At 41.5% G+C, this 12,664-nt stretch overlaps 1 protein-coding gene across 4 annotated transcripts in view; it reads right to left on the bottom strand.

Moving 5' to 3' along the window:
• Window positions 1-18: 18 nt before the first annotated feature.
• atp2a1 (ATPase sarcoplasmic/endoplasmic reticulum Ca2+ transporting 1) overlaps window positions 19-12,664 on the bottom strand; it is a 29,039-nt gene continuing 16,393 nt past the window's right edge. For 3 of the 4 annotated variants that reach the window (XM_020597801.1, XM_020597805.1, XM_020597804.1), the window contains 18 exons: window positions 12,382-12,520; window positions 11,668-11,748; window positions 11,484-11,569; window positions 9,601-9,756; window positions 9,305-9,446; window positions 8,660-8,826; window positions 8,458-8,546; window positions 8,264-8,366; window positions 8,008-8,139; window positions 7,342-7,476; window positions 6,968-7,186; window positions 6,688-6,799; window positions 6,380-6,603; window positions 6,041-6,261; window positions 5,739-5,941; window positions 5,095-5,180; window positions 4,780-4,913; window positions 2,498-3,935 (listed from right to left, as the gene is read on the bottom strand). In XM_020597801.1, coding sequence (XP_020453457.1) covers window positions 3,686-3,935; window positions 4,780-4,913; window positions 5,095-5,180; window positions 5,739-5,941; window positions 6,041-6,261; window positions 6,380-6,603; window positions 6,688-6,799; window positions 6,968-7,186; window positions 7,342-7,476; window positions 8,008-8,139; window positions 8,264-8,366; window positions 8,458-8,546; window positions 8,660-8,826; window positions 9,305-9,446; window positions 9,601-9,756; window positions 11,484-11,569; window positions 11,668-11,748; window positions 12,382-12,520 — 2,679 coding nt within the window. In that variant the 3' untranslated portion in view covers window positions 2,498-3,685. Of the gene's footprint in view, window positions 760-2,469; window positions 3,936-4,779; window positions 4,914-5,094; window positions 5,181-5,738; window positions 5,942-6,040; window positions 6,262-6,379; window positions 6,604-6,687; window positions 6,800-6,967; window positions 7,187-7,341; window positions 7,477-8,007; window positions 8,140-8,263; window positions 8,367-8,457; window positions 8,547-8,659; window positions 8,827-9,304; window positions 9,447-9,600; window positions 9,757-11,483; window positions 11,570-11,667; window positions 11,749-12,381; window positions 12,521-12,664 lie in introns of those variants that run through there. The other variant, XM_020597802.1, reaches the window with a different exon arrangement.

The raw sequence follows: 12,664 nt of genomic DNA, 5'->3' as shown, positions 1-12,664 counted from the left end.
CAGTAATGATTGTAACGTGATCAGGACATGTGCAGGGTATCGCGGCTCCCAAGCTGGTCACTGTGTGGAAGGCTGGTATGGGTGTTGATGAGAGAGCAGCTGCCAGAGGAGTGCTCCAGCCGGTGCTCTGCGTGATAGTGCACATTGGACTGGTGTTATGCCGAGTTCTGCCTGCCCCTTGCTGAAGCACCCCCTCCAGCAGCCTCTCTCTTACTCATCAACACATATAGCAACCGTGATGAACGTATGTGCTAGAGTATCCCATGTGGTGATGGCCCCTCATTCCCCTTTTATATGACTTTCCACACAGTGACCATTATTGGCTTGGGAGGTGCATTCCAGCTGGTCCTGGAGAATCACTGGTTCGACAGATAAACCCACAATATTTGTTTGGCGTTATAGCGAGAACATAGTGTAGTTACATTAAGTGAATACAGTATCTTGTCATAACAAGAAAAGTATGTCGTAAAAAAAGCATCACGTTTTAACGTGACAGTATCTTCTAAAAACTAGAAACGTTATTCGTTATAATGAGATACTGAACAAATCCTTTTTCTTCCTCAGGGTGGCAGCTACACACTGCTGTAATTTTCAGATTGAGCATGTGTTTTGTATTCATGTCACCTGACGGTTTGATCACTAACTGTTGGCAGGCGCTCTCTTTCAGTGGAAGCGCTCAGCCTGTTCTCTCTATCCCCTGTGCTTCCATGCTCTCGCTGCTTCAGATGCTCTCTGTTGCACTTTGCCTCTAGACTTTACCTGCATAGGAAATCAGAAGATGTGTGCTGAGGTTAGGTAAATGTAAAAAGTTGACCATTTTGGGAAATGATGCTAATTTACTTTGTTGCCAAAAGTTAGATGAGAAGATGCCACTCTCATTTTCTGTCTGCTGAGAGGCCGGAGCCAGTTGATAAGGTTAGCACGACTAAAGAGTGATGTTATCATTCCAAATCCACCTCCAGCATCTCTAAAACTCAGCAATTAACAGATTATATTTGTTTAATCAGTGCAGAATCTAAAATTTGTTTTTCTTTTTGCTTGTAGGCAGTTTTTGTCACCTCTGAGCAAAGCTACTACGTTAGTTGTTCCCGTTTTCAGTCTTTATGCTAAGCTAAGATAGCCAGCGTCTGGCTTCAGATTTGTATTTTTACTGTGTAAAAATAAGCGGCATCAATCTTTTCACGCAAGTCTGAGAAAGCACATTTCACAAAATGATAAAGTATCATTATAGACTCATTTTTAGTCTGTTACAGTGGAGAAAAAATTGTTCCACAGTTTTAAAATTTGTAAGGCCTGTTTGAGGAAATAATCCATCAACATCTGGATTATGGTTTCTTTAATTTTGGCATAAAATGTGATCCAGTCTTCATATTAGTCACATGTATAGATGAACACAATGTGCTTAAGATAACAATTAGAATTTTTCATGCCTTTATTGAAGACACAAATTAAACATTCAAAGTGCTGTTAAAAATAAGTGAACTCTTGAATTTAATAACTCCTTTGTCAGCATTAACCTCAAACAAGTGTTCAGGAGGAATTCTGGACCATTCTTGATCACACCAGAATATGACTGGAATATGGCAGCTCTGTGACAGAGACCAGTTATAAAAGGGTTCACTAGCTTTTCCCCAACAGCACTGAATGTTTAACGGGTTTGTTCAACAAAAACATGAAACATAATTGTGTGGCATTAGCTTCAGCACATTATCTGTGTTTGTAACTTAGATTGGGTAACATTTTATGACTAAATTGTGTAGAAAACCAGGTAATTCCAAATGGGTTGCCACTGTAACTCAAACAAAAATGGCATTTAAGCTTCCACCAAAACACGTCTCTCCCACCCTCTTTCTTTTTATTCATCCTCTGTTTCTTCTGTTTTCCTCAATGACATTTATCTAATGTTCCTCTCTTTGATGCTCTTTTACCCCTGAAACAGAACAAGGTATTCCAGATTCATGCTAAAGGTTTAAGCACTCTGCGTATGCATGTCTTTAAAGTCTCCTGCTGGGTATTAAAGATGTTTAAGTTGGTCTGTCAAACAAACAACAACAAAAAAAAAGTCGTCGTCGTTTGTTCAGTGTTTTTGTTGTTTCTGTTCATTTAGCTTCTGGGAAGCTAAATGAGAGATTGTTCATTTAGCTTCTGGGAAGCTAAATGAGAGATGGCTTTGAGTCACTGAAGCTAGTGGAACACAGGCTAACGGACATGTCATGACGTCCTGTTCATTTAGCTTCTGGGAAGCTAAATGAGAGATGGCTTTGAGTCACTGAAGCTAGTGGAACACAGGCTAACGGACATGTCATGACTTCGGCTCTATATGCTCACATGTGTTTTGCAAGCATAGTATGTGTCTTTAATACATGAGGCCTCATGTCTCAAACATACTGACAAGGCAACAGCTGTTCCACTAATCTGATGTTTCTTACATCCTCTGAACATGGTAAACATGTGAGATGTTTAGCTTACCCTCCGGATATGTGCGAGCCACAAACTTGAGAAGCTCATCGAGCAGGATGACTGGGATAGAGAGCTTCAGCACCATCAGCCACTGCTCCACATTCAAGTGAGTGAGCTTGAAGATCAGCTGTGGACAAAAGCAGTGCTGTGTTAAAACTGCCAACTTTTTCTGCTCAGTCATTCAGACATATTAGATATGGAAAACATTTTGTGAATGTACATTGTAAATTTATAATGATGATCTAAAACGACTGAGCCCTCAGTTGACTGATATGAGCCCACTGCCTATGAAACGGTATTGATGTTACCAAACCTTCACATTTAACATGTACACGTAAGGTACTCCTTTTTAGTTCAGCTTTTAAATCTTTATGTTTAGGCTCAATCTTGTTATGCACATCACACTTTGGAAGTAAGCAACTAGTTTGCACTGAACAGAAAAATACCAATGCTTTAATTTGATTTGAACTTTACAAAGAACAGCCATGTGCTACTGGAAAACCTATAGCAAATGGGGAACCGGGGGAATTGGGTCAAGAAATAAATATCTGGAAAAATGTCACACGAAATCAGAGCAGCTGGTTTCACTGATAAATGCCACTTCTGTTAATAGGCAGGATAACAGAACGGCGTGTCTACAGTTGAAGTCAGAAGTTTACATAAACCTTAGCAAAACGCATGTAAACTCAGTTTTTCACAACTCCTGACATTTATTCCTATAAAAGTTCCCTGTCTTAGGGCAGTTAGTATCACTACTTAATTTAAGAACGTGAAATGTCAGAATAATGGTAGAGAAAAAGATTTATCAGCTTTTATTTCTTTCATCACCTCCCCAGTGGGTCAGATGTTTACCTACAGTCGGTTAGTATTTGGTAGCGTTGCCTTTAAATAGTTTAACTTGGGTCAAACACCTCAGGATGCCTTCCACAAGCTTCTTACAATAAATAGCTGGAATTTGTGTTGTGTGTTCGTCAGCTTGAAAGCCTCTCCCCTTTTCCTCCAGACATAACAATGGTCATTAAGGCCAAACAGTTCAGTTTTTGTTTCATCAGACCAGAGGACGTTTCTCTAACAAGTCAGACCTGACATCTTTTTAAACATTTTTGAACAACAGAGATCTATCACACAGACAAACAAGCTATTCCAGGACTGACAGTGGCCGAACATTGACCGCGAGTAGAGCATGTCACTGTCCGTCTCTGTAGGGAGATTGCTGAACATATTACTAATATTGAAAAGGACCAGCATTATCCTTTAAGCAATGAGAATTTGAGAGAATGTGGTGGTGTGGGATGAGTGGAAGGAGATGGATGTTTGATTTGGAGAAGAGGGCTGTGGTGCAGGAGGCCAGACTCACAGGCAGGGGGTCAAGGTAGATGATCATGAAGTGAAGGGACATGGAGAGGGTCATGGCGGCCACCAGCCAGCAATTGCTCCAGGGGGGCATGCGCACCAGGGACTGGTTCTCAGACAAGCTGGGGGGAGGGAAGAGAGCTACATTAATGAGTGAGGTAAATGGATGAAGATACATGTGTAAAGAAAAATAAATTGGAGATGTAGCAAATATGTCCTTGAATAGGTTTCTGTAAACATCTCAGTACAGTGTGGTTACATTCACACCCACATCTCTTGTTTAATGCCAGTATAATTTGAACTCCTTTGCACATTGATGTGTTTTAAACATGTTATTCACTCTGTGAATATCATAGGTTATCAGGATAATGCCTGTTATCCTGGTAGTTTTTTTTAAACAGGAAATTGCTGCAATTAAATGGTTATATCTGATGCAAAAATACACAAAGCATTTTAGGTAAAAGGCAAAATCAGTTGAGGAGGTATCTGGTTCCTTTAGAAGTAAAAGCAGCACTACAATAGCATAAAAATACTCAGTTACAAGAAAATGTACACTAGTAAAAGTTCTGTTTAAGTAAAAGTGTTATGGTATTATTAGCTAAATGTACTTAATGAGTATTATGTATTGTATACCTGAATCATTATTACTGATGCTTTAATGTTGCAGTTGCTCATATGTTACTGTTTACAGTTTGATCTAATTAATCTTGTATTCTAAGGTTTTTCTGTTAAGTCACATGTTTACCTTGTAACTAAACCTCACTAATAAATGTAAAGGAGTAAAATCAGTTTCTCTGAACTTTGGTGGAATAGAAGCACCAAGTAGAAATACTCAAGTGGAAGTACATCAGAGTTTTTCTTCAGTATATGTACTTGAAGAATATCATGTTTTCCATTAACAGTGTTGAGGTTAGTGCTCAGATCAAAGTACCCACAATGCCCTTTGAGTTCTGAGGGCAGTCAGACCTGTTCAGAGCGTTGCACATCTCAATGGTGACAAGCACAGACAGAGCCATGGTCATCGGGGGAGAAGATTCGAACACCTCGCAGTGGACGCCAGCAAATTCCTCATTCTCCTCGTTGCACTGCATGAAGTGTGACTGATGGAGGAGATAAAAACACACGTTTGTAATGCAAAATGGTATCGAAACCAGAATGTCATTCAGTCTTAAGATCCCTCTGAAGTGTGTGTTTGTAGTTACAGCAGTTAACTTTGTGATAAGGTACCACAGATGCATATTATGTAGGACAAGTTCACAAATAACCGCTTTAAATACTAACCAGCTGGTAGAAGGTGACCATTGGGCCATCGTCACTGTACAGGAACCACCAAGCAGCTGCTGCGACAGTTGCAGCACCAACATAACCTGAAAGCCAACATATTACTGTTTAACCACATACATTTTTCATCCAAATTATTGAATAAACAAGTTGATGGTGCACTTAAAATGGCTAAATGTGAAATTTGATGCATGATACTTAGGAGGTAGATGTGTTGCCATGGCAACATCATCACTTAGATGAAGATTGCAGATGCAGTTCAAGCTTTAAAACTGATAACTGATGCAGGAGAACATTTTTAAGATGCATTCCTCTGCCTTCATCAAAGCCTTGTGCCTAAATTGCCCACAAAGCAACCTGACCACTTACATTTCAGGCTACACAGATCTGATTAGCTCACTTCTTACTGACGTAACTCAGTGCAGCTCCATCTCCTTTATTAGACATATCAAAGAAAACTGCCAGTATGACTCAACAGGTGAGACAGCAGTAAAATAAAAACTGAGGTTTAGTATGAAGACAACCTTTTTTTAAGATTAGCCAATATAACAGATCATTTCTGGTCCATGTTCCTGCCCTCAAATGTTTTAATGGGTGAGACTAAATGAAGAAGCTGTAAAGTGAGCAAGAACCAAGTGTTTTACATCCAATGGCCATATATCTGAAGAAGAGCCAGCCAGAGATGAGGGGCTCTTTGGGGGTGCGAGGAGCTTTGCTCATGATGTCCAAGTCCGGAGGGTTGAAGCCCAGCGCGGTTGCTGGCAGGCCGTCAGTCACAAGATTGACCCATAGCAGCTGGACAGGGATCAGGGCCTCAGGCAGACCCAGGGCAGCGGTCAGAAAGATGCTGAGGAAAAGGGAAGAAAAAGAATCCTTTTCTTAGTTTGTCCTCATCTTAGGCAAAGACGGGCAAAAATTATCACGAGGAGGAGTATAATGTACTCACCAAACAACCTCGCCTATATTGGAGGAGATGAGGTAGCGGATGAACTGCTTCATGTTGTTGTAAATGGCTCTGCCCTCCTCAACAGCAGACACAATGGAAGAGAAGTTGTCATCAGCCAGGACCATCTCAGAGGCAGACTTGGCAACGGCAGTGCCAGAGCCCATGGCAATGCCGATCTCCGCCTTCTTCAAGGCAGGGGCATCGTTCACGCCATCACCAGTCTTGGTGAAAGACAGAAGGGAACATGGAGAAATAAGTTATTGTATTTGCCTGTCTTAGCTTTCAAGTCAAATGATTTCATTCAATTAAAACACAACACATTCTTCCCTTCTTCCTCACCATGGCAGTAATCTCATCAAAGCTCTGCAGGAACTCAACAATCTTAGACTTGTGGGACGGTTCCACTCTGGCAAAGCAGCAAGCCTTTCGGACGGCAATCTTCTGATCATCTGGCCCGAGGTCATCAAACTCACGCCCGGTGAAGGCCTTGCCAGTGACATCCTCATCCTCGCTGAAGATGCCAATACGACGGCAGATGGCCACAGCTGTGCCCTTGTTATCACCTGGGGGAAATAGAAATGATGATTTTTTTTTTTCTTTGTGAAGGGTTAACCTGATTTCTTATGCAAAGAGTTATGTTCACTGACCGGTAATCATGATGACACGGATACCAGCAACCTTGCACAGCTCGATGGAGCCCATAACTTCTTTACGAGGAGGGTCCAGCATACCAACACAGCCCACGAAGGTCAAATCAGTCTGGAGAAACAAAGAAATCAAAAAAATTTGTCCTCAGGACACAAACTACTGCAGCATTTCCCTACTTTTTACATTTCTTCCAAACACTAAACACAACATTCAGTGATATGCACTGCCACCAATGAGATATTCTTTCATTTCTTTCTTAATCTGTCCTCAGTCACCCACCTCATAGTCTACAAACTTGGACGATTCCTCCAGGTTCATCTCCTCCTTCCTTGGTGGTGTGTCACGGGTGGCCAGCGCCAAACAGCGGAGGGTGTCACGCCCAGTGCCCCACTCCTTGATGACTGACAAGATGTGATCTTTGACCGGGCCAGTCAGAGGTACGCGGGAGGTGCCCACGCGGATGTATGAACATCGGTCAATGACGCCCTCTGGAGCACCCTGATGATGCAGTAATAACAACCATTACAGACAACTGGCTCCTTTATCTGTTGTGGTTTTCTATAATGATGCCTCTTCTGAGGCCTTCATAGAGTCCCTCATTTGAGTAGCTTTTGATTTTGGCCTTTTATGTACATCTCATATCACACACTCACTTTGACAAACATCTTGTTTCCCATGGGGGCTTTGGCAGTTTTGGCAGTCTTGGCAGGACAGCAGTAGACTGACATGGACTTCCTGTCTCTGGAGAACTCCAGGGTGAACTCCTTCTTCATCAGCTGCTTGATTACCTGTCAGAAAGAGAAGGAAAATCAGGTGAACAAGAGGAGAGGGATCAAAAAGTTGGAGCCTACCATCTGTTGAGCCACCGTTTAACCATGTAATTTTTTAAAAAAAATCACTGATTAAACCTGCAACTCCACTTTTTAAATCACTTGGCAAGTAGACATTGATATACTGTAATACCACCTTTTTATGTTGATATGATGAACTACAGAGCAACATTATCATGTATTTAGACTCATGCCTCTGGCAAACCAAAGTCTAGTTTTCTCCCTCACAGCTCCTTTTTTGGTCTTATAGCGAGACTGAACCAAAACAGTAAAACTGCAGCCTAAAAACCAAAACAATTAGCTAAAAAAACCTCTTTTGAGCTGCAGAATACCCATGCAAGTAGCCAATTATAGCCACTTTGCTAGAGAGGTCCCCACTAAACATGAATTTAAATCTTTTAATTTGGAGACAAATAGACCTGTCCTCTATGTTAAAGAGACATCTTTGTGTACACAGCACATAATGTCTGAGATCTTTAGTGGACTTACAGAACAGCACGCATTTGACCTTTCCACTCTGGACAGGCCACGCACGTCAGTGTTGAACACGTTCATTTTCTCAACCAAACAGCACAGGGCTGTTTCAGTTGCTTCCCCCACTTTCTCATAAATACCCTTGGACTGCATCATGAATGGACAGAGAGAACGAAAGAGAGTGAGTACATTTCAAGCTGATCTTTGAGCAGTCTGTTACATGTAAACATAAATATAATGACCACAAAAAATTCTTGAGTTTGCTGCAGACCTCGTTGTAGTCCAGAGAGGAGTCATTGCACAGAGAACAGATGGTAGCCAGCTCAACCAGTCCGTCATACTGTCCGCACTTCACAGACATGCCGCTCTTTGTGCTAGTAGAAAATAAAGATATTGTTCTTCAGGAAAGTATTATTGTTTTCTATGTTCTTTCTAACATGATTGCTTTACTATTTTCACACTTACACTTCCCCCTCTGGGGTGTACTTTGAGCCCGAGATGTCGAACAGAGCGAGGGAAACATCGTCGCCCTCTACTGCATCAATGACAAACATCTACATGGAAATATGACAAAAAATTCTGGTGTTAGAACTTTTTAGTCTCCAGCAAACGTTCTGGAAAAAATGAACACAAGTATATTTGTGTGCATGTGTGAGTATGAACCTACCTTAGTTACACACATCTGGTTGGTGGTGAGGGTACCAGTTTTGTCAGAGCAAATGACTGAGGTGCATCCCAGGGTCTCCACAGAGGGCAGGCTTCTGACGATGGCGTTCTTCTTGGCCATACGGCGCGTTCCCAGAGCCAGGCAGGTGGTGATGACAGCAGGCAGCCCTGATGGACACATGGATGAATGTTGAATGAACCACAAAGTGAAGATAACATCCTGAGGGACTACATATTCCAGCTGGCCTGAAAACACTCGGCAGAAGTTGGAGAAAAAAAGATGTGTGGGCTGTTCTGCTTGTTTTCACCTACCACCAAACTGTTAAACCTCTTTCCTGGACAAGTGGTAAGAAAATAAATGAAGATCAATTTACTTATTTAACTCTTTTTAATTTGGGGCTTCAAAACCTGAACCAAAGGATGTATGAGGATGAGCAACAAATCTAGACAAACTAAAGAAATCAACAATGGTTTTATTAAACTTTTTAGCTACTGTACAACTGTAAAAATGAATCATAAACCAGTGGCCTTCATTTAATTTCTAGCTCTCTGGGTGGTGCAGCATCATACAGATGAGCTACATGAGGTGACTGAGTTATGATAATCTTTCTGGACAACCAAATGAAAGTTAATCCCGGAGGTTTACCTTCAGGGATAGCAGCCACAGCCAGAGCCACAGCAATCTTAAAATAGTAGATAGCACCACGGAACCAGGAGCCGCCATGGACGGGGTCATTGAAATGACCGATGTTGATTATCCAGACGGCCACACAAACGAGGGAGATGACCTGCAGTCAAAGAAATGTGCAAAATGTTACTTTGCTGTAGTTTTGTTTGATGTATAAATTCACTCTCTCAAGTTATGAGGTATAGTTTTAATAAATAATGTCCCTGTGGTGATAGAGTTTCAGAAAGGCTTCCATGTCTGTCTGCTTCATCTACCTTTGAGAGCTGCTCGCCAAACTCATCCAGTTTCTGCTGCAGAGGGGTTTTCTCCTGCTCGGTGGCAGCCATCTGATCACGAATCTTACCAATCTCAGTGGAGATGCCAGTTGCAACAACAATTCCAGTGGCTTTTCCAGCAGCAATATTGGTGCCCTGAAGAGAAAGGTGGATGATCTGCTGCATCTCACCATCTTGATGTTACAATGCCCACAGGATGAACCCTCATGCTCGTGGTGACCCTCTGATTTATCTCTAGTGCATTCATGAGGTTGACATTTGTGGTTCTGAGTGACCTGTTGCAACAACTACTCCTGGATGGATTGCCATGAAGTTTGGTACGGACATTCATTCCCACCTTAGCCTACACTGGTTTTTGTGACCACACCTGCAAAACTAATAGCAGCCTCAGCTGTACTTTATGCTTAGTGTTAATTAGCTAATGTTAGCATGCTAACACAACAAACTAAAGTGGTGGACATGGCAACAATTACAGTATATCTCCTCGACATCAGCGTGTTAGCGTTGCCATTGTGGGTTATCATGCTTATAATAGCATTTGCCTTGCAAAGCTGCTAGTGCAGTGACGCTGGTATTAGTTACAGTTTTCCATAACACTCACATGGAGCAGGTACAGCTGCATTTATTTTAGACACATTATGAGCTTATGAACTTAGGCATCTTACTGAGGCTAAATTCTTTCTGTCTCTGATACAACCGGGCAGTTTTAAATGTCATTTTAGAATAACAGTACATAAATCCTGTACTTCCTCTAAAATAAGCCTGGATAAATTAACAGCAGTAACACAGCATCACAACAAAAAAGATTAAACTAAATTGCATCTTCAGTTTATTACAGTGAAACATGCCTGCTGTCGTTGTAACTCACTGTCATCACTCTGCTAATAGCTCTGTTTTGCATTTGTTATCATTTACACCTGTGCTGTTCCTGCTGTGACATGTCAACATGTCTTCTGTGAAAAATGCCCATCAGTCTCTCCTGTTAGTAACAAGAGCGGGGTCAGTCAACTGGTTACAGGTCTGTATTTTACAGTAGTCTTTCAATATCTTCAGGCATCAGTGAGCCACAACCACTTAGACTGGTAGCTAATAGTCAGAATTTATGATCAGGATAAACTTCTGGAGATGCATCAAATTGTTTTCATGGCAGCTGTTTTTGCATTTCACAGCTGTGAAAGCACGGGTGTGACTAATACCATTAGTAATGGCTGCATTTCATTCAGGTGCGTTAACCTGCTCATTAGCCAATTTTTTCCAATTTGATGACAAATTTTAGGCACATTTCTAGAAAATCATCAAAGGAAAATGAAACTTAATCCATGTTTCCTTCCATTACAAATATCACTACAGAAGAAGGAGGCGCAATTATGTGACATAATTAAGAGTACTACTCAACAACGCTGTAGAAAACATGATGGAAATAAGACATTTCTATTTGTTTTATGTATTAATTTGGAAGAAGGTTACAGTCTCTTTATTGTTCCACACAGATGTGTTTTCTGTGTCTTAAGTGGGTGTTTAAGTCGTGCTCATGATTTATTTGCTAAATCTGTTTCCATTGCACTTTGTCGCATCTTGCTTTTATTGACACTCCTGTGCCAAGCAATATTTGTTTGGTGTTTTCTCTCACATAAAAACCGATGGATATAAATGCACATGCTAGCATGAGGTCATAGCATGGCTAAATGGAATTGGGCAATTGTTGTTATGCATGTGCTTTTTCTGCTATGACAAGTGAAAATGCCTGCTGTGAAAACAGTTTGTTTGGTGGAGAAAGGGGCGACAGTTGTAGGTTTGAGAAGAAAAACGTTTAGAAGAATGAACAGCAAAATTAGAACAGGACGGGGAGGAAAGGGACTCACAGAGAACAGCATGTTCTTCTTGTCCTGATTGACAGCTCGGGGGTCGGGGACGGGGTCAGTGTGCTTGATCACACTGACAGACTCACCTATGAAATAGAAGCGTTGGGTGGCTCTATCAGAGAAGGAAGCAGTCATCAGAAAGACATATGTTTGTTTGTCAGTTCATCTGTGACATGCCACCCACCAGTAAGAATGGACTGGTCCACACGCAGGGTTGTAGATTTGATGGAGATGAGTCTGATGTCGGCTGGCACTTTGTCACCAACTAAGTGCAAGCAGAAAAATGTACAAAAACATTACTTCATAAAACTATTTAATTTAATCTTTAAATGACTTTTATTTTGCAGCTTTTGCCTATTATCAGGATTACAGTGTACACTGCTTCATATCTAGAAGGAGGGATGGAGGAGGGGGGCACGGCTGATTGACCGGTTTCAGCACTCTGGGTAGATAGTGTCGTCATTGAAAACTGATACCACAGTCTGAGTAAGAGGGAGAGGGAGACCTTGGGGAGACCATGAAATGAAAAGAACAGGTGTACCGCAAACAGAGGGAGAGACAGCAAAGCAAGTGGGTATCAAGTGTATTTATACTCAAGTTGCCCACACAAAGTTCCTTCAGTTCCCCTCCACCACCTTTTTTCTATAGCTATCCTAAATGGGCCCACATCTAATCTCAAGGACGTCAGTACTGATGTACTGACACATACACACGCATGTGATTCAGAAGGATGCCAAGCACCAAACCTATTTTAATCAGCTATTATATTCTTGACTATTAGCCAGGTTTGTTGTTCTTTAAGTGTTGATCACAATTGTGCACCTCTAAGTGTTTCCAGTGCATGAATAAAGTAATGCACTTGCAAAGGAAGCAGGTAAAGTAGAAATAGGGATCTTACCAGAAACCTCCACCACATCACCAGGAACCATTTCCCTGGCCTTGATTCTCTGCACGTTCTTCCTGTCGGCCCGATAAACTTTTCCCATCTCAGGCTCGTACTCCTTCAGAGCTTCAATAGCGCTCTCTGCATTACGCTCCTGTTGAAAAAGTACACACACAAAAAAAAAAAAAAACAAAAAAGAATTTGGGGGGGGGGGGGGGGGTGTCCCAAACCCTATAAGATTTAATTAAGGCTATCGGTTGTGTTAATTTAAAGGGACAGTCCACCAATTTAGTATCAG

This window comes from Monopterus albus, unplaced genomic scaffold, assembly GCF_001952655.1.
Source record: "Monopterus albus unplaced genomic scaffold, M_albus_1.0 scaffold35.1, whole genome shotgun sequence".
In the NCBI taxonomy this organism is placed as follows: domain Eukaryota; kingdom Metazoa; phylum Chordata; class Actinopteri; order Synbranchiformes; family Synbranchidae; genus Monopterus; species Monopterus albus.
This window is presented reverse-complemented; position numbering and strand designations above follow the sequence as displayed.